Genomic DNA, 22,522 nt, shown 5'->3' on the forward strand with positions numbered 1-22,522 from the left:
TAAAGCCGAAAAATAGCAGCATCTACAAGCTCACAACGCAGTCGCAGCTTATAAATCGGCTGTTTTTCGGTGCGTGACACTGGCAACACAACTATAGGCATAAATCATGTTTAACTCTAATTCCAGACCCTAAACCTGACCACTAAATGTCTAATCCTGATCCTAACCCCAAACCTGTATCTTTTTCTAATTGTAAACTTATCTCTAAAAATCTGCTTTATTTTTTATTTTTTACATAAAACAACCATGGTGAGCACCAGGAAAATTGTCCTCACAACGTCTATTTCTCAAATTCTACTATACTTGTGGGGACCTTTGGCCCGGCCTCACTAGTAAAACACACACACACACACACACACACACACACACACACACAAACTAATGCATGCCTGACGAAGGTCATTAATTCATCTTCCTGATGGACATGCAAATGCCACCAAATAAAGTAATAATTAAAAAAAACATAATGTGACAGTAAGGCTGCAACTAACTAATGATTATGTTCAAAGCCGATTCTCTTTTCAATTATTCAATCAATCAATCTTTGCAATTAGTCCAGACCAAAACAAAGTTGTAAGCCCACTTTACAAGCACTTGCTCATCACACGTTTTATCTGAACCCAAACAGACATCTGTCACAAAAGCAACAAAGACAGGCATTCACATTTTCGCACAAGTCGTAAATAATAACCCATTAGAGTTAAATGTACTGTAAGTGATATTTGTACTACTATCAGAATATAGAGCTATTTAACACTTATTTCAACAAAACAATATCACTAACGGCACCTTTAATAACCGATTATTCGATTACAAAATGTATTTGCAAATTTTGCAACATTTTCTATGGATTGATTAATCGTTTCACCCCGATGTGGCAAAAACCATCAAATAAACTCATGTATAAATTGATAATCTATTGGCCCATTAACCCATTAAGACCGGGAACACATCTGTCATTTTAAGATTTCTTTGGCTATTCCAAAATAGTAGATATACAAGCTCATAGCGCAGCAACGAGTGCCACGCTATGAGCTTGTAGATCACTTTTTTGTATTGTGGAAAATGTGTACAAATCTTTGAATACATATATATATATAAATGTATGTTTTAAAGTGAGAATTTTCAACTCCGATCTGTGCCTCTGGGGGTCCCTGGAACAAAATATTTTGAGATGGGGGTCCGCTGCCAAATTCATATCATTTTGGGGGTCCTTGACATGGAAAAGTTGGAGCACCACTGATACAGCAACATACCGTTAGGATTTAGAAAACATTTTTAGATATGCATTTGGCCGCGGACCCCCCCATCTCAAAATGTTTCGTTCCAGGGACCCCCTAGAAGCATAAAGCTTTGAGTTACAAACGTTCCCTTTAAAAAATACATATATTCAAAGATTTGCACACATGTTCAAGATTTTTCAAAAAAATAGCAGATATACAAGCTCATAGCGCGGCACTTGGTGCCGCGCTATGAGCTTGTAGATCTGCTATTTTTTTGAATAGCCAAAGAAAACGTAAAACGACACGACACATGCGTTCCTGGTCTTAACGGACTTAATGCTCTCAGAAGTAGAACGGGTGTGAAATCGAACAAAAAAAACGACAAAAAACAAACCTCTCTGACGTGCATGTTCTCCAGCTGGGCCTCGGCCTCGCGGGCCGCCATGCTGATGACCGACGACGCCCTCTGTCCGCCTCGGCTCCCCCCTCCTCCTCCTCCGTGCCCCCCCCCTTGGCCCGATGATGACCCCCCCTGACCACCCGGTCCCTGCAGCATCTCCAGCAGCCTCTGGATGCTCTCGTCGCGGGCGCCCAGCGTCTGCTTCTGCGAGTCGATCCTCATCTCCATCTCCTCCATGGTCCTCCGCAGCAGGTACATGTCCTTGGCCTGCCTCTCGTGCTCCGTGTGCAGCCGGAGGTAGCTCTCCTCCGACGGCGGGTCCTCCTGATGTGGGGGCGGGGGCGAGGAAGAGGAGAGGAAGTCCCCTCCTTCGCACCCGGGCACCTGGCAGGGACTGTGGGGCCGGCCGCCGCCGGGGGTGGTGGTGGTGGTGGCGGGGCCACCACCGGAGGGCGCTCCTCCTGGACTCTGGCCGAGGCTGTAGAGGTGGTGCTGGTGGTGCTGGCCGGGACTGCTCCTACTGGACCCGGGGTGGAGGGTGTTGTTGCCTGCAAGGTTATGTTTTCATTAACTTTTTGATTTTGATCTTTTTCAAAAAGGCTTAAATTTTGTATTCACAGTTAGCCACTTTCAACCTAGAGTAGGCAAAATAAAAAAATATATGTATAATTTTAAAGAAATTGCGAAGATAGCTCATCGACAAGCTCAAAGCATGTCGCGGGTGCGCCGCGTTGTGAGCTTGTAGATCTGCTATAGAGCACCGAAGTCTGACGTAATTTACACATCCTTGGTTTGTCTACCTGGTTCGCGGTTTTCCACCCCCATTCTGAATCCCATAGACGTATTTAATATCGCGTCAAATAAGAACTGTGTTCCAAAAATAAACAAATGACCCCGGCGGTTTGACTCTTATGGATATGAAGCATCAACTGACGGTGAGAAAACGTTAATGTTACTTCCGCCGAATTAGTTACATTTTCGCCAGAAACAGACTGTATCAAATATAAGTGACTGACTATCATAAACGATACAGAGCCTCCTCCCTGACAATATCGCCGAGACAGTATTTTTGGACCACAATTCTTATATGAGACTATTCTAAGATGACCCAATGTTATTCTCCATAGCGAAATTACTTTACGAACCTGGGGATGAACGAGTGACGTAAGGACTTCTGTACTCTATTTTCACTATTTTTTGAAGATTTTTGACGGCAAGATACTATAGGCTTCAAATACTAGGCTTACGTATGAAATATTGACAGAGACTAAAACTAAAGCCGTGTGCTCTAGTATTTTAGGTAGTTTTTAGTTTAGTTTTCTCAAACACACAATACTTCAGAAAAATCAGAAAGGGGAGTCTACTGCCACGCCTCAGCCAAACGTATAGGCAAGCGTCACAGAAGCAGGACCACACAAAGGGTTGCCAGATCTGCTTATTATAATTTCCCCGCAAGATTTTATTTGAAAATAGCCGATCTACAAGCTCACAACGCGTCGCATCGCGACGCGTTGTGAGCTTGTAGATCGGCTATTTTCAAATAGCTGATGTATGTTAAAGTGCACATGTGGACCTGGTTGCTTGTTTCTCTCACATAATCTGGCAACACTGACCACACGGCACAATGTAGAGAAGACACTGGAGCAGCTATAAGACAACTGAAGCCTCTTTTGATGCTACAGCATCTTCCTCAAGAGTCATGACTCTGAGGAAGATGCAACACTTTTAAGATGTTTCAAAAACATTCTAAAACAGCAGATGTACAAGCTCACAGCGCAGCTGAGCACGAGGAAAACGTTGTTACTTTGTTGATTTTGATACACGTAGACACACTGGTTAAGGACATTGCACGCACGCACACACACACCACACAGCTGCGTCCGATTATTAACCCATTAAGACCTGCGGCCGTTTCTACAAAATGTCTTCTAAATCCTAACTGTTTTTTGAAAAAAACTTATGTTACTGTGTCAGTGGTTCTCAAACTTTTTCACGTTAAGGACCCCAAAATGTATATGTATTTGGCCGCGGGTCCCCATCTCTAAATATGTTTTTCCAGGGACCCCCAGAAGCAAAGATTTGAGTTACAAATGTTTGCTTTAAAAATATATATATTCAAAGATTTACAAAAATTTTGACGATTTCTCAAAAATAGCAGATATACAAGCTCATAGCGCGGCACTCGGTGCCGCGCTATGAGCTTGTATATCTGCTATTTTTGTATAGCCAAAGTGTAAAATAATGCTTTTTAGCTCAAATTTAACACCGGCCGGTTTGGAAGCAACTGTTTGAAGTGACTGTCTGTGGGTTGCGTGGCAGACATATGTCCTAACAAAATGTCAATACTGTTGAATGCATTCACACATTCACAAATGATACACACAGACTTTAACAAGGGTGGAACATTCAGTTTATTGTGTAACATGTGTTAAAAGGAGTTGATGCTCATTGTTTGTCACCTGTAACTCCTCTGCAGTACTGGGCTGGCACTCTATCTGGGTTGAATGAGGAACTGCCAAACAGAGCAAGACTAAACCATTCAGCTTAAGTAGGGGAGTTCCCAGTGGAAGGTGCCATGTAATGTAGAGGAGGAGGGGTGTTTCACAATGTTTATGAGCAAAGTATTCTATTGTCTTCAGAAATGAATTAAAACCCAAAACGGTATTTAATTTAAAAGTAGTACAATACTAATAATTTATGTGTTGGGTTATTTGTGAGATATTTGTAAGCTTGTAGATAAGCTATTTTAATCGTGATCATGTGTGCAAATCTTTGAATATATATTCTTTTAAAGCAAACATTTTTAACTCAAATCTTTTCTTCTGGGGGTCCCTGGAACAAAATATTTTGAGATGGGGGTCCGCGGTTAAATTTGAGGGTCCTTGACATGAAAAAGTTTGCGAACCACTGATATAGAAACATACATTTTTCAGAATACTGTTGGGATTTAGAAGACACTTCTAGAATCGGCTTCAGGTCTTAGGGTTAAGTAAAAAAATGGAGAACTTTTTCCATCACTGACCTTGGTTGCCCGAGTTCAGTCTCTGCGTGGCTCCGTACCCGGGGCTGTGGATGATGACGTCCGCATGCTGCTGCTGCTGCCTGGGGTTGTAGGTGTTAGACGGGCTGCCACGGGGGCTGATGGGTCCGGGGGCCGGCGGGGGCCCGCCGGGGCTGTGATGATGATGATGATGGGTGATGCTGCTGCTGCCGCTGCCGCCAGGGCCTTGGGTGCCGGGGCCGCCGGGGCTTATTTGCCTGCAGGGGCTGTGTCCAGGGCTGCTGGGGTCTCCTCCTCCTCCATGGTTGACGTGGTGGTCTCTGTAGGAGCCAGTAGAGCTCTCCTGTTGATGATGCTGTTGTTGTTGTTGTTGATGTTGTTGATGCTGCTGCAAGTGACTGTTCATCTCCCTGTGAGCTCTCAACTCGTCCTGCAGCTCCTGTACTGTCAATGGAAGGTGCTACAAAGAGAGAGAGAGGGAGAGAGAGAGAGAGAGAGAGAGAGAGAGAGAGAGAGAGAGAGAGAGAGAGAGAGAGAGAGAGAGAGAGAGAGAGAGAGAGAGACACGGCCATGAGTCATAAACACACAAATGCAGAGCCGGGATGATTCACAAACGCAAAAAGAACAAAAACAAGTGGTGTAAATTAACTAAAGTACATTCACTCAAGTACTTTACTTACGTACAGTTTTGAGGTACTTTTACTTTAATGGAGTATTTCCAATGTTCAATACTTTTACTAACTACTCCACTACATCTTAGAGGCTAATATTGTACTTTTTACTCCACTACAATTATTTGAAAACTTTAGCTACTAGTTACTTTAGACCTGTTTTATACGTATCTGCTATTTGAAAATAGCAGATCTACAAGCTCACAACGCGTCGCATCGCGACGCGTTGTGAGCTTGTAGAGCTGCTATTTTCAAACATTTTAGTACTTTTACTTTCGGTACTTTAAGTATATTTTGATGCCAACACTTTTGTACTTTTACTCAAGTAACATTTTGAACACGGGCCTTTCACTTGTAACAGAGTATTTCTACATTGCAATATTGATACTTTTACTTAAGTCGAAAATGGGAGTACTTTTTCCACCGCTGAACAAAACGCGTGATATATCATAGACACACCCTGTTTTTCCTGATATCGACAGGCCGGCACAGAAGGTTGTGAAATAAGAAAAACGTTGGTTAAAAAATGTATCATTTATTCAACTTTCCTGTAAATGGTAAATGGTCTGGCTACATTATTGCTGGCAGTTACACACACTGTCCAGAAGAGGGCGACGTTTTACTTTCACACACAAAAAGGCCATGTAAAGTGTGACTGGAGGAGGAGGATGCCAAAGGCTGATACTGTGAATACAGACAGTGATGCATACACATAACTCACTGTGAATACAGTGATTCATATAACTCACTGTGAATATAGTGATGCATACAGATAACTCACTGAAATAGAATCTCAATACAGTATATCCCTAAAAAATCACACCCAGTGTGAAGTGGGCGGTGTGTGGTCATCAAAACATGACTCACTTTAAAAAAAGGATAAATGACTTTTTTTAAAGTCCATACTGCTATTCATAGGGCTGCACATGTGTCATGTGTTTCGCTAGCCAATCACAGTCCTGAATTTGCAAAGTCAGCCAATCACATTACAGTTAGTGGTGATGACACTAGCTGTAATGTGATTGGCTGACTTTGCAAAAGTATCGATTTGCATTAACAATGGAAGGGTTAGGGGGTATACAAATCTTTTGGTCGGTGTCCAAAACTCACTTATAGGGGGCGGCTACACCGCCCCAAAAATAAACTGCACCTCAAGGAGAACATAAAGCCAAATAGTTCCCCTGAAAGCTCAAACAAACACTACTGAATAAACTCTACAGAGCAGTGGTTCTCAACCAGTGGTCCGGGGACCACCACCAGTGGTCCTTGAGGAGTTTCCAGGTGGTCCCCAGCTAAATGATGGAGAGTTGGTAACCAAATGGACCCTTATAGATCGTTAACTCTTGAGAGCGTAAACTGAAACCAAATGGACCCTTATAGATCTTTAGCTCTTGAGAGCGTAAACTGAAACCAAATGGACCCTTATAGATCTTTAGCTCTCAAGAGTTAAATTATTGTTAAACATCTGCATTACTTACTTTACAAGAAGTCTACACAATTAGAGAATGTATAGAATTGTTAAAAATGTTATCCAACGATAACAAGATATTCAAAGTTTTGGGTCTGAGAGTCTAAATCTCATCAAACGGTGGTTCCGTGGCTCAAATGGTGAATAAATAATGATCCTTGATACGAAATAGGTTGAAAAGGACCCGCCGAGTTTTCCTTTTTGCTTGATATTGTTTGATGGCAAAACAATCATGACTGATACACATGAAAGAAGACCCTTCACAGCTAATAGAGAATTTAACATTTTAAGAATCTGTTCAGAATTGAATGAGTAGGCTACGGCTATAGTTAAATGTGAACTCTTTCTGCTATACATATGCATCCATGCGTTCTGTGCGCCCGTCGGCTGCTACGTTTCCTTTTTGCCACACATCTACACTTCATGGAGTACATTTTTTTGTACCGAATTAACCAAATTAACCAGGAAAAAAAACTGAAATAAAAAGGGCTAAAACCGTGAAAAAACGTGGGGAAAAATCGCTGTCGCCCTTCGGGCAACGGCTAGAGGTTGCCTTTGGGAATTAAAGCCCCTGCCCCTACAATTCCTTCTGCCAGTCCCTGCCAGGGAGACCCACAAGAGAAGATTTTTTTACGGCTCTAGCAGTGATTATCAACCATTTTAATTTCAAGGACCCCCAGTTTGACATGCATTAGGGCTACGGATCCCCATTTAATGGCATTTCTATCTCTTGGACCCCAATTTATATTGTAAAACCTATGTTAATTTAACTCTGAGAGTCTAATCTATCATTTAGCTGGGGACCCCCTGGAACTCCCTCAAGGACCCCTGGGGGTCCCCGGACCCCACTTTAACAACCAATGGACTAGGGTTCATGTCACTTACTCTGATCCAAGCCGCCCTGGATAAGAGTGTCTGATAAAAATGGCTAAATTGTAAATGGTACATTTTAAGATTCATGCACACATACAGTAAGGTGTTGAAAAACGACATCCTATTTGGAGGTGTGTTTGCAGCCTCACAGCAGCTTCACAGCAGGCTGACTGAGATGTGGAAGAGACGCACGGCGAGGCTGAAACCATGGAGACAGAACAGAACGGTACCGACGCTCTGAACTGAGTAGGAGAAGGAATCATGTAAGGACACAAAAAAGAAGGGGGTAAAAAACATGAAATGAATGAATAAACCAAACGAACGGGGGCCCATACATACAGTGGTTCTCAAACCCCCCCTAAAGGACCCCCAAATTGATATATATTTGGCCCGCGGACCCCCCCCCCCCCCCCCATCTGAAAAGGTTTCGTGCCAGGGACCCCTAGAAGAGAAGATGTATGTAAAAGAAAAAAATCTATTTGTCAGATGTACTGTACAGTGACCCAAGCTTGTAGATCTGCTTTTTTTAAATGGCCAACATATAAACGGATAAAGTGGTTGAATTGATTGTGATGCTGTATTAACTACTTTTGATGGGGACCCCCTGGAACCATTTGTACACTCTCAGAGTTACAAAATAAGGGTCCATTTGGTTCCTAACAATCTGTCATTTAGCTGGGGAGTGGGGACCCCCTGGAACTCCCTCAAGGACCCCTGGGGGTCCCCGGACCCCACTTTGAGAACCACTGCCATAGAGGGCATATCAGTCGGATCAACGGTGCGACGTAGGTGTGAGGAGCGCGTGGTGGCACGAACTCCACATGTGAGTGGTGGGTGTGTAGTGACATGGTTCAAGTGGTTATAATGGATGGAACTTAACTCTTGTTTTCTTTTTATATCTTCTATTTGAAGACACTACGGGTTGCCATGTCTGCCTCCGCTGTTTAGTGACTAACAAGGCGGAGTGCCAAGGGCACAGAGTTGACATGTAGGAGGAGGACGGGGGGGAACGTTCATAATCAATGCAACAAGCTAGCACTGAATATCAAGTTAAGAGTGGGTGGAGCACCTTCAGTGCATGCACACACACACACGCACGCGCGCACGCACGCACGCACACGCACACACGCGCGCGCGCACACACACACACACGTGTCGCGCACAAGCATATGAACTCGCTCTCATCATAAGCAAACAGATGGCGGGGGAGAAAACGCTGGTCATTTTGCCGCTGAAGGAAAAGGTGACATTCCTTATGCTAATGCCTGTGTGGTCCGCTGTCATAACAATCTACCCTCTGGATGTCTTTAAATGAGAGAAAGGAGGGGCTGGGGGGGGGGGGGGTGGAAGGGGAAGAGCAAGACATGGAAACAAGGAATAACGGCAATGACCTGAAAAGGTTTTGGGGGAAAGGGCAGGCAGTACGGAAGAAAGATTATGGTCAGTGGTATCAGATGAGAAAAGAATCGGAACGAAACAAAGAACAGAACTCTGTGTAAGACTTGGCAACCCGGGAGCCAGCGAAGACAAAAAAATGCTAATAAACAGCTGTTTGGGTAAAGCGCGGCACCGAGTGCCGCGCTATGAGCTTGTAGATCTGCTATTTTTGAAAAATCGTGAAAAACATTTGTAACTGTCAAATTTAAAACAAATTTGGTATTTTCAAAATGTTGCGTTTTTTGGGTGGATTTTGTTAGTTTTTGTTTCGTGTTTTGTTTACTTTATTTCTGTTTTAGGGTTGGGGTTAGGTTATTTAATTCTTATTTTTGCCTGATTTTACAGATTTATTATCAAAAAAAATGTTTTTATTTTTTATTTTTTCAAAAAGTGGGGGGTATGAAATCACGGATCTATGAGAGTGAGGGTGTCACGTCGTACACACAGTGAATGGCCGTGACGCCCCTGGAGCAATTGGCTCCAGCCACTGAGGAGAACCGGACAGAAGAGATTTTGGGCACAGACAGACAGACAGAGCTACAGACGCACAGAGATGATGACATCGGCCAAAATAAGGATTTATAACAAATTGATTATTTTATTAGACCAGCTATTAATATTTTTCATAATACATTAATTTGATTACGTGTTGCACCCCTAATGGGATTAAAATAGATTAGCTGCCTAGTGCGCGTGGCGCGAGCATGTTTGCGCGCGCGCGTGTGTGCGACTGTGCGTGTGCGTGTGTGTGTGTCTCTATTGTTCTACGGCCTGCGGGAGTGGAAGAGGAACGACACACACACATTCATCTATCAGATGGGAGGGTGAATTAAGGACAGGCCTGCAGGTGAACGAGTGCTGTTGACCCCGTGGCCTCTGTCCCACTTCAGTGGCACGGACACACAAGAACGATCTCTACATTATAGAACTTACATGGGAAGCACATTTATTATAGGCCAGGGGTCTTCAGCGTTATTCAGGCCAAGGACCCCTTAGCTGAGAGAGAGAGATGAAGCAGGGACCCCGGCCCCCACCACTACATATTGTATGAAATTGTGTTGCAGATTAAACCTTTTCGATTTCATAGCTTCATAGACTTGTTTTACGGCAGTGATTTTCAACTTTTTTTGCGTCAAGGACCCCCACATTGACACATATCAGCCCAGGGACCCCCATTTGAAAAGATATGCCAGGGACTCAACCATTTTGATTTATTGGGGGTCCCAATCTACACTTTATCATCATCATTAGTGTTAATTTAACTCTGAGAGTGTACAAATGGAACCAAATGGACCCGTTAGGGTCCATTTGGTTCCATTTGTACACTCTCAGAGTTACAGACACATAAGGGTCAATTTGGTTCCTAACTATTAATTTGGCTGGGGACCCCCTGGAACCCCCTCAAGGACCACTGGTGGTCCCCGGACCACTGGTTGAGAACCACTGTTTTACAGCACTATCATCGATGTTGAAAAGTGTGTTCTCTAGTTCTACAAAAGGGAGACGAGTGAAGCAGCACGACTCCTTCAGTGACAAAGACGGGGAAAAAAACTAATTGTGAGCTTATAGAAAAGGCTATTTTCACAATTCTTGCATTGCCAACATAGTAAGAAATAAGAAATTACATTTAAATCACAAATCGCAAAAAAAACACTGCTCTGGTCTCGATATATTTTCGGTTAATTGCCCAGCCAGTGAGAGAGAGAGTGTGTGTGCGTGCGTGCGTGCGTGTGCGTGTGTGCATGCATGTGTGTTCGTGCATGTGTGTGTAAGTGTGAGTGTGAGTGTGAGTGTAAGTGTAAGTGTGCGTGTGTCTGTGCGTGTGCGTGTGCGTGTGCGTGTGTGTGTGTGTGTGTGTGCGTGGGTGTTCTCAGTGAGTGTGTTGGTGTGTCAGATAAGAAATAAATATGAAAGGAAAGAAAGGAGGCTCCTTGGTTACATGGAAGTCAAAAGGATGTAGAGAGATGCCGTAGCATCAGGGTACAATCATGAGCTGAGGGCGGGGGGGGGGGGGGGACTGCTGGACAGACACAAATGAAATGAATGAAGGCTGAAAGGACAGAAAGAAATGCCTGCCAGACAGACAGACAGACAGACAGGCAGACAGACAGGCTAAGGCTAATGGTCCTCCATGAAGGACAGCCAAGGAAGAGGGGCAGTAAATTAGAGAAGAAACCAACAAGACAGACAAAAAGACAATGAGAGAGAGAGAGAGAGAGAGAGAGAGAGAGAGAGAGAGACAGACAGACAGACAGACAGACAGACAGACAGACAGAAGGAGAGAGATACAGACAGAGAGGCAGAGAGCGAGACAAAGGGAGAGGGAGAGAGACAGCTAGAAGGAGAGAGAGAGAGAGAGAGAGAGAGGCTGGACCGTGTACAGCATTGGTTCTCAAAGTGGGGTCCGGGGGATTCCCAGGGGTCCTTAAGGGGGTACCGGCGGGTCCCCAGCTGAAGTAGTTAACCCATTAAGACCTGAGGCGATTCTTAAAAATATTTTCTAAATTATAACAGTTTTTTGAAAAAAAAAATTAAAAAAAATGTTTTCAAGATTTTTCTAAAATAGCAGATATACAAGCTCATAGCGCGGCACTCGGTGCCGCGCTATGAGCTTGTATATCTGCTATTTTTGAATAGCCAAAGACATCAGATGCGTTAGCGTCACAATCATTTTAACCACTTTATCCATTTATACGTTGGCTATTCAGCTTGCACATCTGCACATTTTGAAAACAATTACAAATATTTTTGAAACATTTTGCAATGTTGTCTCTTCTGGGGGGTCCATGGCACAAAACATTTTCAGATTGGGGGGGGGGGGGGGGGTCCGCGGCCAAACATATATACATTTGGGGGGTCCGCGGCACGAATATGTTTGAGAACCACTGGCTTACAGTAAAGCAGGTATCACTTCAGGGTGGTGGCTGTGAGCGTCTGCAGAAAAAAACCTCGATGTGCCACCTTGAACGTCTGTCTGCCACTATGGCACGTTCCCATGGAAACAACACACACACACACACACACACACACACAACACACACACACACACACACACACACACACACACACACACACACACACACACACACACGCACACGTGCGCGCACACACACACACGCACGCACGCGCGCGCGCGCACGCGCGCACACACACACACACACACACACACACACACACACACACACACACACACACACACACACACACACACACACACACACACACACACACACACACACACACACACACACACACACAGAGCCTGGCTAAAGTCTCCAAACTACACAGAAGCCTTGATGTGGCCACACCCTAGGAGACAGCAAGACGCGGACGAGACAAAGACAGACCCGTGAACGCACTACAGAGCCTGACCGTTATACAGTATATATATATATATATCCCATTAAGACCTGAAACTGTATCATTTTTAGATTTGAGCTCAAAAGCATTATTTTACACTTTGGGCTATTCAAAAATAGCAGATCTACAAGCTCATACTACTATGAGCTTGTAGATCTGCTATTTTTGAAAAATCATGAAAATGTGTGCAAATCTTTGAATATATATATTTTTAAAGCGAACATTTTTAACTCAAATCTTTGCTTCTGGGGGGTCCCTGGAATAAAATATTTTGATGGGGGTCTGCGGCCAAATACATATCATTTTGGGGGTCCTTGACATGAAAAAGATTGAGCACCACTGATATAGAAACATACATTTTTCAGAAAACTGTTGAGATTTAGGAGACATGTAGAATTGGCTTCAGGTCTCAATGGTTTAAAAGTGATTATATGTACATTTTTAGGGTATATAATTTGCCTCTGAAATGGTTGCACACTCTCATTAATGATAAATGGACAAAAGAAGGAATTCACACCTTAGGCTTTTTGTATAGGTGTATATATTGCAGATAAGACTGTGTGGCTGTGTCTAACAAAACAACAGTGTACCTCGGCACACTGTTAATGAACCATCAATCATGACTCCCATCAATCATGTCTTGCACATCTCCACTCTGTCTCTGCCCTCGTCTTGTTCTCTCCTCTCTCAATAAAGCATAACAATGCCAAAAAGAAAATGTATCAGGTGTCTTGACCCCTTAACCTTCAAGTTTAACTTCAACGTGAAATTAACTTACAAAACAGTTACCTTAGAATGCCTAATCATCTGTGCGTGCGTGCGTGCGTGCGTGCGTGCGTAGATCGGCTATTGAAAATAGCCGATTTACAAGCTCACAACAAGCTCACTTGTGAGCTTGTAGATCGACTATTTTCAAACAGCCTAGGTATAAAATAGGGCTAAAGTGGTTAATGTATGTTTAATAATGTAATAATTAATATCTGAAAAGTAACTAGATGTAGTGGAGTAGAAGTAAAAGTATAGATAATTGGAAATACTCCAGTAAAGTAACAAATACCTCAAAATTGTACTTAAGTAGAGTACTTGAGTAAATGTACTTAGTTACTTTACACCACTGGCGTGCGTGCGCGTGCATGTGTGTGCGTGTGTGTGTGTGTGTGTGTGTGTGTGTGTGTGTGTGTGTGTGTGTGTGTGTGCGTGTGTGTGTGTGTGTGTGTGTGTGTGTGTGTGTGTGTGTGTGTGTGTGTGTGTGCGCGTGTGTGCGTGCGTGTGCGTGCGTGTACGCACGGAAATACAACATTTGAGTTGTGCCGGTGTTCTCACCTGAGTGTCTTCCTGGTTCACTCTGTACTGATCCTTCAGAATGGAGGTCCTTCCGCCCTCGTCGCGCCTCGCTCCCCTCTCTGCCCTCTTCATCTCCGGGCTCCAGAAGTTGACGCTGTTCAGACTGGAGCCCAACCTTCCGTCTCTCCCTCCGTCCCGCCCTCCTCCTCCTCCTCCTCCTCCTCCTCCTCCTTCCATCTCTCGTCTCAGCAGGTCGTTCTCTTTCTGAAGCTCTCTCAGCTGAGCCTGGAGATCCGGCGTGGAGCCGTCACCACCGCCCCGACACGATCCGACCGAGTCCAGTCCCTGTGCGCTTCTCCCCGCCTGCCGTCGCAGGTTAGTGGGTCCTCCGCCCAGCTGAAGGTGATGAAGGGGCTGGTGGTCGTCGTAGCCGTAGGGGTCCGACGGGTGATGCAGCCCGGAGGAGGTGATGTTCGGGCTGCTGCCCATGGCCGTGCGGCGGCCGGTGTACGAGGAACGACGCGTGGCCCTCCCCAGAGTCATGGTGCCTTTGGGGTAACCGCCAGAGGGCTCCAAGGCGTCCCGGTCACAGGGGTAATTGGTGCCCGGGGTTGCGTAGGCGGCACTCATAGACTGGATGTTCTCCATGGACAAGGTTTTACCGCCCGGGGCTGTGGCCGAACCGGTCGCCATTCTCCTGTCCGCTCCTGCTAGACAAGGTTTCATCTTTAGCCCTGCTTTGGAAGAAACGCTCCCTTGACCTCCTCCTCCTCCTCCTCCGGCCAGCTTTGACCCCGGCGAAGGCCCCGAGGACACCGAGCCCGGCTCCAGCCCGGAGCGACAGCCGGGCGTGGAGGTCACGGTCTGCTTGGCCTTCCCTTTAGGGGGCCTGGAGGAGAAGCGCGCGTGGGACGACGAGACGCCATCCGTCGTGTGTCCGACACTCTTGGTGCTAGCGGACAGCTTGCTCTGTGCAGGCTTGGCTCTAATGTTTAAAGGCATGGCTTATATATATATATATATGGCAATGGATGACGGTTCAAGAACAAAGCGTTTTAAGGGTTTAGAAAGCGCAAGTATCCCTTCTGTACCGATTACAATTAGAGATGTATTGCACAAGCTCCGGCAAATCATGGTGTGTAGCCATAGTAATTCACAGCAACGGATCCGGTTGGCACTGCCATTGTTACTGTATCCCATCAAATATTCCGAACGTTTCAAACGTGTCCATGTTTGATTCAGGGCTGAAGCTTTTGGGGTCTCACGTTGTTTTAGATGCAGACGGTAGTAGCGGTTGCTGTGGGCTGCAGCAGCAGGGCTCCCAGGCAGACAGGCGGGCCAGCGGTGTGGTCGTCTCACAGCAGGGCATCATGGACTCTATAGACAGGAGGACAGGACACACATTCACACAAAGAAGACACTTAAGCGCGGCTAGTCAATAAGAGAAAGCAGACCAGCAAAGTCAATACAAATGTCTGGAACAGAGGGGTTCCCACTGCGCCGCAAGCCTATTTCAGGATGCTCCGGGGCATCTGTAAGTCTGGAGCAAACTCGGAAATTAAAGCCTTTTTTTTAATAACAGGGTGCAGGCAAATTAATAACGTTTCCATGTCAATTCATCTTCATCAGGTCATAATGAAGATTTAAACGTAACTTTCTTTTGTACATGATGACATGTATTACTGTGTTAATCTTTTATGCTATGTTGATGAAATTAATACACAATGGTAACAAGTCCCCGGGACTTTTTTGTGTCATCCTTTTAGCCTTAATGTCTTACTGTACCTACATTTCTGACTAATAAAGTATTCAATCAATCAAACACTGTTACAAATTTAAAAAAAAAGGATTTCATTGTCTGAGTTTGCTCCAGTGCCTTCCTTCTTAATCAATAGTGTCTATTTAGACAATAATTATAGGCTGGGACTGGGTTATGTGAGACATTACCCAGTGTGGATATTTGTGTGTGTGTGCGTACGTACATACAGTTTGCTGTTGTTGCATTGAATAATGTTCACAGTGACATTGAGAACTCCAAATACAATACAATTGACCGAATAGAGGGAGCTAGCGAGACAGAGAGAGATAAAAGAGAGAGAGAGAGAGAGAGAGAGAGAGAGAGAGAGAGAGAGAGAGAGAGAGAGAGAGAGAGAGAGAGAGAGGGAGAGGGAGAGAGATTTCAGTGTCTGCATCAGCCCCATGGACAGCACTAAACCTGTTTACCATGCCTGATTTCCTGTTTTCTCACTTCACATATAGCACTGTCGTAAAAGGAAAATCTATAAATCCAAGGACCCCAATGGAAACAAGACCGCAAGGACTTTTTTTGGACGGACCTTTTAGACAAAGTATTATAAATGTAATTGTGCTGTTTAAATGTGTTTGCCTAATAAAATATTTAATCAATCAATCAATAGCTAATGTTGTTATATCCGCCAAGCCCGACACAAGGACCTGGAACGCATCTGTGTCATTTTAGCTAAAAAAGCATTATTTTACACTTTGGCTATTCAAAAATCGAGAAAATGTGTGCAAATCTTTGAACACATTGTGTGGTTTTGCCATGGCCGCAGTTAACCTGATGGTGAACCATCCCGGTTACCTGAATTCACATTGTCATGACTCTCCTGCAAAAGAAGAAACATTAAAATGTGAATTTACACGGCCGGGGTGGTTTACCGTACCAGGCCATGGCCGCAGTATAGAGCAGAGGAAATTGGAAGACAGAGGTTTTCATTATCTTTCAGCCCCCCCACCCCCCCCACACCCTGCCTAGGCACAAGCAACACTCATTTCCAGACTTACTGTAGATGTCTTAGGCTTCAGCTAAAAATGATATATCAAATCCTATTTTTATCATTTTTTATAGAAGGATATAATAGAGACATGGAATTTGGGCTGAGCCACACTTGAAACGTGTATTACATGTTAAGCAACCATGCGCTTATGATCAAAAATAAAACATCAAATTGTCCCAACTACAATATTTTCTGAAGTAACATCTGGAAAAGGCAAGGGTCACGTTATAAAATGTCAAGCATTAACACTGTTAAAATAAGCAATGGCAATGAATACCCAGAGATGCCGGGTATATAACAGAGTAATCTAAGGGCATGTCCGTGGACCAGACATTGGGGACTGACTGACGGCAGGATGCAAATCCAGTCCCTAATCCCTCCTCTAATCTGAGAGGATTGGGTGTGGATGGAGAGCCACTGCATGGACTACAACAGAGAGATTGGTTCGGTGCACTTGTCAATCTTCCAGTTAGAGCTGTCAATCCCTCGTCCATCACTGATGTCTGTGAGAGAGACACAACGAATGTATCCCGAACGTATCTATGTGTCAACAATCACAGTCAGTCACAATTGACTTTTGGGGAATAATGTCTTATTAAAGTGGCAAACGATATCCAAACTGAACGTGAAATTGCTGTTATTTAATCAAGCAATATGGGTAACTACATAATACATGAATGTCCCCATGCTATTAAAGTGCTAACTTGTTAGCTTGCTACTATACTGTGGACTTCTGATCATACATACCTGTCAAATGGTGGGAATACTGGACTATAGCAATGCATCCAGAAAAAAAGTGGGTAGCCTATATAGTTTCCAGGCGCATCAAGTTTACGCATCGATATCTATATCCCACACTGCCTGCCCAACCCACATCCACACAACCTGCCAACCACTATGTCTTTATGGCAGGGGTCTTCAACGTTTTTAGGCCAAGGAGGACCCCCTAGCTGAGAGAGATATGAAGCAGGGACCCCCTACTCTATTGTATACAATTGTGTTTCAGATAAACATTTGCTGCTCTTTTTTCCCCTCAACACCTATAACTCTTAGCCAAAAATAGCAGATCTACAAGCCCACAACGCCTCGCGCTAAGTTCTCCTCAGAAAAAGGGATGCTAGGGTTCAAGTGGTCAATGTAAAAACAAAAAAAAAACATATCACATAAAGATTTGGCGGACCCCCTGTAGTAACTCTGAGGACCCCCTAGGGGTCCCGGACCCCCTGTTGAAGACCAGCTGCTTTATGGATTCATTTATCGTCGCAAAACCTGTCGATATAATAATATAGGAACGAATCCCACGGACGCGCAAACATCTCACTCAGTGTGAGATACTCATCTCTGAGTTGCATGGCCACCAGGCCAGCTGTTGCACGGAATGAAACTCGGTTCCACAGAGAGTCACACCCCTGCCTGTCTGTCTGTCTATCTCTATCTGTCTGTCTGTCGACAATAACACAAATACATCGACTCGTTTCATTCGTCCACGCGCCTCCCTTACAGTTTATCCCGAGGCTAACATATGAGACAGAACGATGTGTTTGATTGTTTTGTGAGTCTAAGGGGAGAGAGAGGGAATCGCTGTGTTATAGCCTATGAGTCAGACGCTGGAATAACTACAGGAACAGAGTGAGGGGATTAGTTTCTTTCTGATATGCAACACGCGAGTCACGACCGGCTACATGAATTAATGCATTACATAAGAGAAGTATAAAAGCTGTCTGTCACACAATAAACACGAGCTTCGTGTGTTTAAATCACGTGTTGATCTTGTCCAGGTGTGTGTGTGTGTGTGTGTGTGTGTGTGTGTGTGTGTGTGTGTGTGTGTGTGTGTGTGTGTGTGTGTGTGTGCGCGCGCAAAAGACTGGACTTACCATCCATCCCATCCATCCAGGCAGACAGACAGGCCTCTCTCTACCTCTCTCTCTCCAGCATCATTCACTTCATCGGTGCATCCATCGCATCCCGGGCGGCTCGTACATGCATCTCCTCCAGCTCCATGATCTCGTCATCAGCTCACACACTCACACACACACTCCCTCCTCTCCTCTTCTCTTCTCTTCTCTTCTGACCTGTCCGCTCTGCTCTGCTCTGCTCTGCTATTCGGGGCCAGCGCGGGAACGCGCATACTACTGGATCAGATATGCGCGCGAAAAAACGTGGCGACGGCAGCAACTCAGATTAATAAGAATCATCTTTATATTAATGTCACATCACAGGTTTACAGGTTTACAGGTGTTAAACAGTAAAAAAAAAAAAGGAATAAAAAAGGCTGGGTGCTTTTTCTTCTTCTTTTATTATTATTATATTATATTATATTATATTATATTATATTATAGCTGCCTACCGGCCTAAACCCGTCTCACAAAACAGTAATTGCGATTTAGTTGAATTAATAACCTTTTAAAATGAACTAATTAATCAATGTGGGCCTGTGACAGCTGAGAGAGAGAGAGAGAGAGAGAAAGAGTGAGAGAGAGAGAGAGCAAGAGAGAGGGAGGGGAGAGAGAGAGCAATTGAGAAAGAGAGAGAGAGAGAGAGGGAGGGGGAGAGAGAGAGAGAGGGGAAGAGAGAGAGTAATTGAGAGATAGAGAGAAAGAGAGAGTTAAGAACTTTATCTTTTTTCTTTCTTTCTTTCTTATCGACGTAAACGTTGTCTACTGTGTAAGCTATAATAAAAATACAAATAAATAGGTCTATAGCTAGCTAAACGATAACTTAAAACTCTATGGCCTTCTGTAAGGTCCAGTCAACCATGTAGCCCTCTAACCTATCAATGTAACACATTTACATTTAATGGCTATACATTAATATTCACCTGTTCACTGGTAGGCTGTCAGCTTTTTCTCTTGAGTTCTTCTACTTCTAATTCAATCAGTTCAGTGTCTGTGTACTGTGTGTCTACTGTCTACCCAAAATGACCGCCTTTTTTTGGCTCTGCGCGAGCGATGACAGGCAGGTGTTGTGTTGCTGGGTAATCAGCAGCGTTGCCAAGTCCGCTTATTATAAGCGACTTTGGGCTTATGTTTTTCTGCAAAGTTGCTTATAAATATTGGTAGCTGTGTGTAGCATCTTGGCTTGCTTCCTGGTGTTGTTTAAGAAGACAGTGGTTCATGTCAAGGACCCCCAAATTAATATGTAGGTAGCCTATTTGTCCATGGAGCCCCATCTGAAAATAGTTTGTGACATGCAGGAACCCCCATGCAAGAACAAGATTAGTGTATTTGATATGTTTCAAAAAAGATTCCACAACACAACGGAAATCACAGGAATGCGTGCACTGAATTTCAAGGACCCCTGTTTCATACCTTTTTTTCTGTAGTGTACAAACTCTCAGAGTTAGACCCATTTGGACCCCTGGTGGTCCACAGGCTCGCAGCCCAACGTTGAGAAACAGACACAATGGTAACAATAAATACACAAGTCATAACACATACATACACATACCCATTTGAAAAGATATGCCAGGGACACCCAAGAGAAGATTTTTACGGCTCTAGCAGTGATTCTCAACCATTTTAATTTCAAGGAGCCCCAGTTTGACATGCATTAGGCTACGGACCCCCATTTAACGGCATTTCTATCTCCGGGACCCCAATTTAAATTGTAAAATCAATGTTAATTTTACTGAGAGTGTACAAATGCAACCAAATGGACCTTAACGGGTCCATTTGGTTCATTTTGGTTCCATGGTCCATTTGTACACTTTCAGAGTTACAGACCCATGAGGGTCCATTTGGTTCATAAAATCATTTAGCTGGGGACCCCCTGGAACTCCCTCAAGGACCCATGGGGGTACCTGGACCCCACTTTGAGAACCAAGGGTCTAGTGCACACCCTGTTCCGGGATGCTACACAAGCCCTTGGGGGTCCCAGGGGTCTTTTACGCTTAATTCACACCAGCAGCAATATGATGCCGCTTCCGAGAAAGCGACGAGGTTCCTTGCGTTGTCTATGGCGGTTGTTCTCAAAGTGGGGTCCTTGACAGGGTTCCAGGCGGTACCCAGCGGTTATTGATATAAGTTAGGGACCAAATGGACCTTTAAAAGTTCTGCAACACAAAGTGTGCACGAACCAGGGATGCAAATGGACCCTTAGATATGTAACTCAGAGTGTGCAAATGGAACGAAAATGGACCTTTACAGGTCCATTTGGTTCCATTTGCACACCCTCTGAGTTATGGGGGTCGTAGATCGGCATTCATATAGCCGAAGTATATATATATATATATATATATATATATATATATATATATATATATATGGCTGAAGTGGTTAATGCATGTTTTCTAAATCTACAGTATCTAAGTAACTATTAGCTCAAGTTTCCAAATAATTGCAGTGGAGTAAAAAGTACAATATGTGTCTGTGAGATGTAGTGAAGTAGAAGTATAGAAAATTGGAAATAATCCAGTAAAGTAAAAATACCTCAAAATTGTACTTAAGTAAATGTACGTAGTTACTTTACACCACTGGTCAAATGGTTCAGGTGCTGTGGAGCTGCCTCTGCTCTCATCCTCGGTTCCGCTGTTATTATACCTGCCTGGAGAACGCTACATATTATTAATGGCGCTGCCGTGCTCCGCTCCTCCACAGGTCGACAAGAACGGCACTCAAGCTGTTTGCAGGGTCGTGGTGAAAGGTCCTCGGCGCTGCTGTGTGTGTGAGTGTGTGTGTGGTCTACACTGTTCGAGGATGCATCTCAAGGTCACACGTACCCCTGGAGGGTCTCAAGCCACTGGACCAGCCAGCTGTCCTTCAGACTCTTTGAAGTGGAGTTGACACGTCAGGTCAGGGAAGCATGGTCGGTCAAGTTTAAAGTTTAGTTTTATTTATGAAGCAAAATCTCACGTGTCTCAATACAACCTGAGGTACACAAGTTAGAATACAATACACAACAACACTGATGGCAATACAATCTATATATTTAACCCATTAAGACCTGAAGCCGATTCTACAAATGTCTTCTAAATACTATCAGTTTTCTGAAAAAACGTATGTTTCTATATCAGTGGTGCTCAAACCTTTTCATGTCAAGGACCCCCAAATTGATATGTATTTGGCCGCCGACCCCCATCTTAAAATGTTTAGTTCCAGGGACCCCCAGAAGCAAAGAATAGAGTTAAAAATGTTCGCTTTAAACAATATGTATTCAAAGATTTGCACACATTTTCACAATTTCTCAAAAATAGCAGAACTACAAGCTCGTAGCGTGGCACTCGGTGCCGCGCTATGAGCTTGTAGATCTGCTATTTTTGAATAGCCAAAGTGTAAAATAATGCTTTTTAGCTCAAACGAAAAAAAAGTGACACAGAAAAGTCCACCAAAATTATGGTTGATCTAATTATGCAGGAAAGAAAAGCATTACTAGACTTGGCGTCTCGTACTGAAATGGGACAATGGGTTCCAAAGGTAGCCTATAGGGAGCACAGTAAGACAACGCCCTACTGTCAGCTGACTTTTTTATTAATTCTGGGAAGGGACAATGAGGTAGCCGGCATCTTGTGAACGGAGGGAGCGGGAGGGAGTGTATAAGGGATGATGAGGTCTGATGGGTACAGTGGAGCTAGCCCCATGCAGTGATTTATTGGCTAGACTAGAGGACCTTGATGTCTGAGTGAGCCGTAACAGGGAGCCAGTGAAGGGCAGTGATGTAAGAAGTACTCACATTTTTTACTTATAAGTAAAAGTACAGTACCGTATTGTAGAAATAGTCTGTTACAAGTACAAGTTGTGAACAGGGAGTAATTCCTCTCAGCCTGGTTGAGAGAGTAGGCAGCAGTAGTATACTCTCTCAGGGGTACCTACTGCCACTTTATTGCTATTCTTTTGCCAATGTGTCTCGTGCTAGTGTTGAGGAGCCAAAACCAAGGGACACCTTGTCCCTTTATATGGGATGTAACAAAAACAAATCCTGTGCCCTTCCAACCAGTAATGTGAATGAAAGATGTTCTAATGCCTTAAAGTTATAGTGATGTGGAAATAGTTCACCCTGCCCTGACCAAAAT

The 22,522-nt window shown here is 44.1% G+C and overlaps 1 protein-coding gene across 1 annotated transcript in view; it reads right to left on the reverse strand.

Moving 5' to 3' along the window:
* The window catches only part of LOC311054168 (ERC protein 2-like), a gene marked incomplete at both ends in the record, with an annotated part of 344,368 nt that extends 329,649 nt beyond the window's left edge, over nucleotides 1-14,719 (reverse strand). The window contains 3 exons of the mRNA XM_084070046.1: nucleotides 1,618-2,171; nucleotides 4,646-5,084; nucleotides 13,757-14,719. Of these exons, the coding sequence (XP_083926172.1) occupies nucleotides 1,618-2,171; nucleotides 4,646-5,084; nucleotides 13,757-14,719 (1,956 nt within the window). The remainder of the gene's footprint in view (nucleotides 1-1,617; nucleotides 2,172-4,645; nucleotides 5,085-13,756) is intronic.
* Nucleotides 14,720-22,522: the final 7,803 nt, after the last annotated feature.

This window comes from Gymnoscopelus microlampas (genome assembly GCF_963454915.1).
Source record: "Gymnoscopelus microlampas genome assembly, chromosome: 10".
Taxonomy (NCBI): domain Eukaryota; kingdom Metazoa; phylum Chordata; class Actinopteri; order Myctophiformes; family Myctophidae; genus Gymnoscopelus; species Gymnoscopelus microlampas.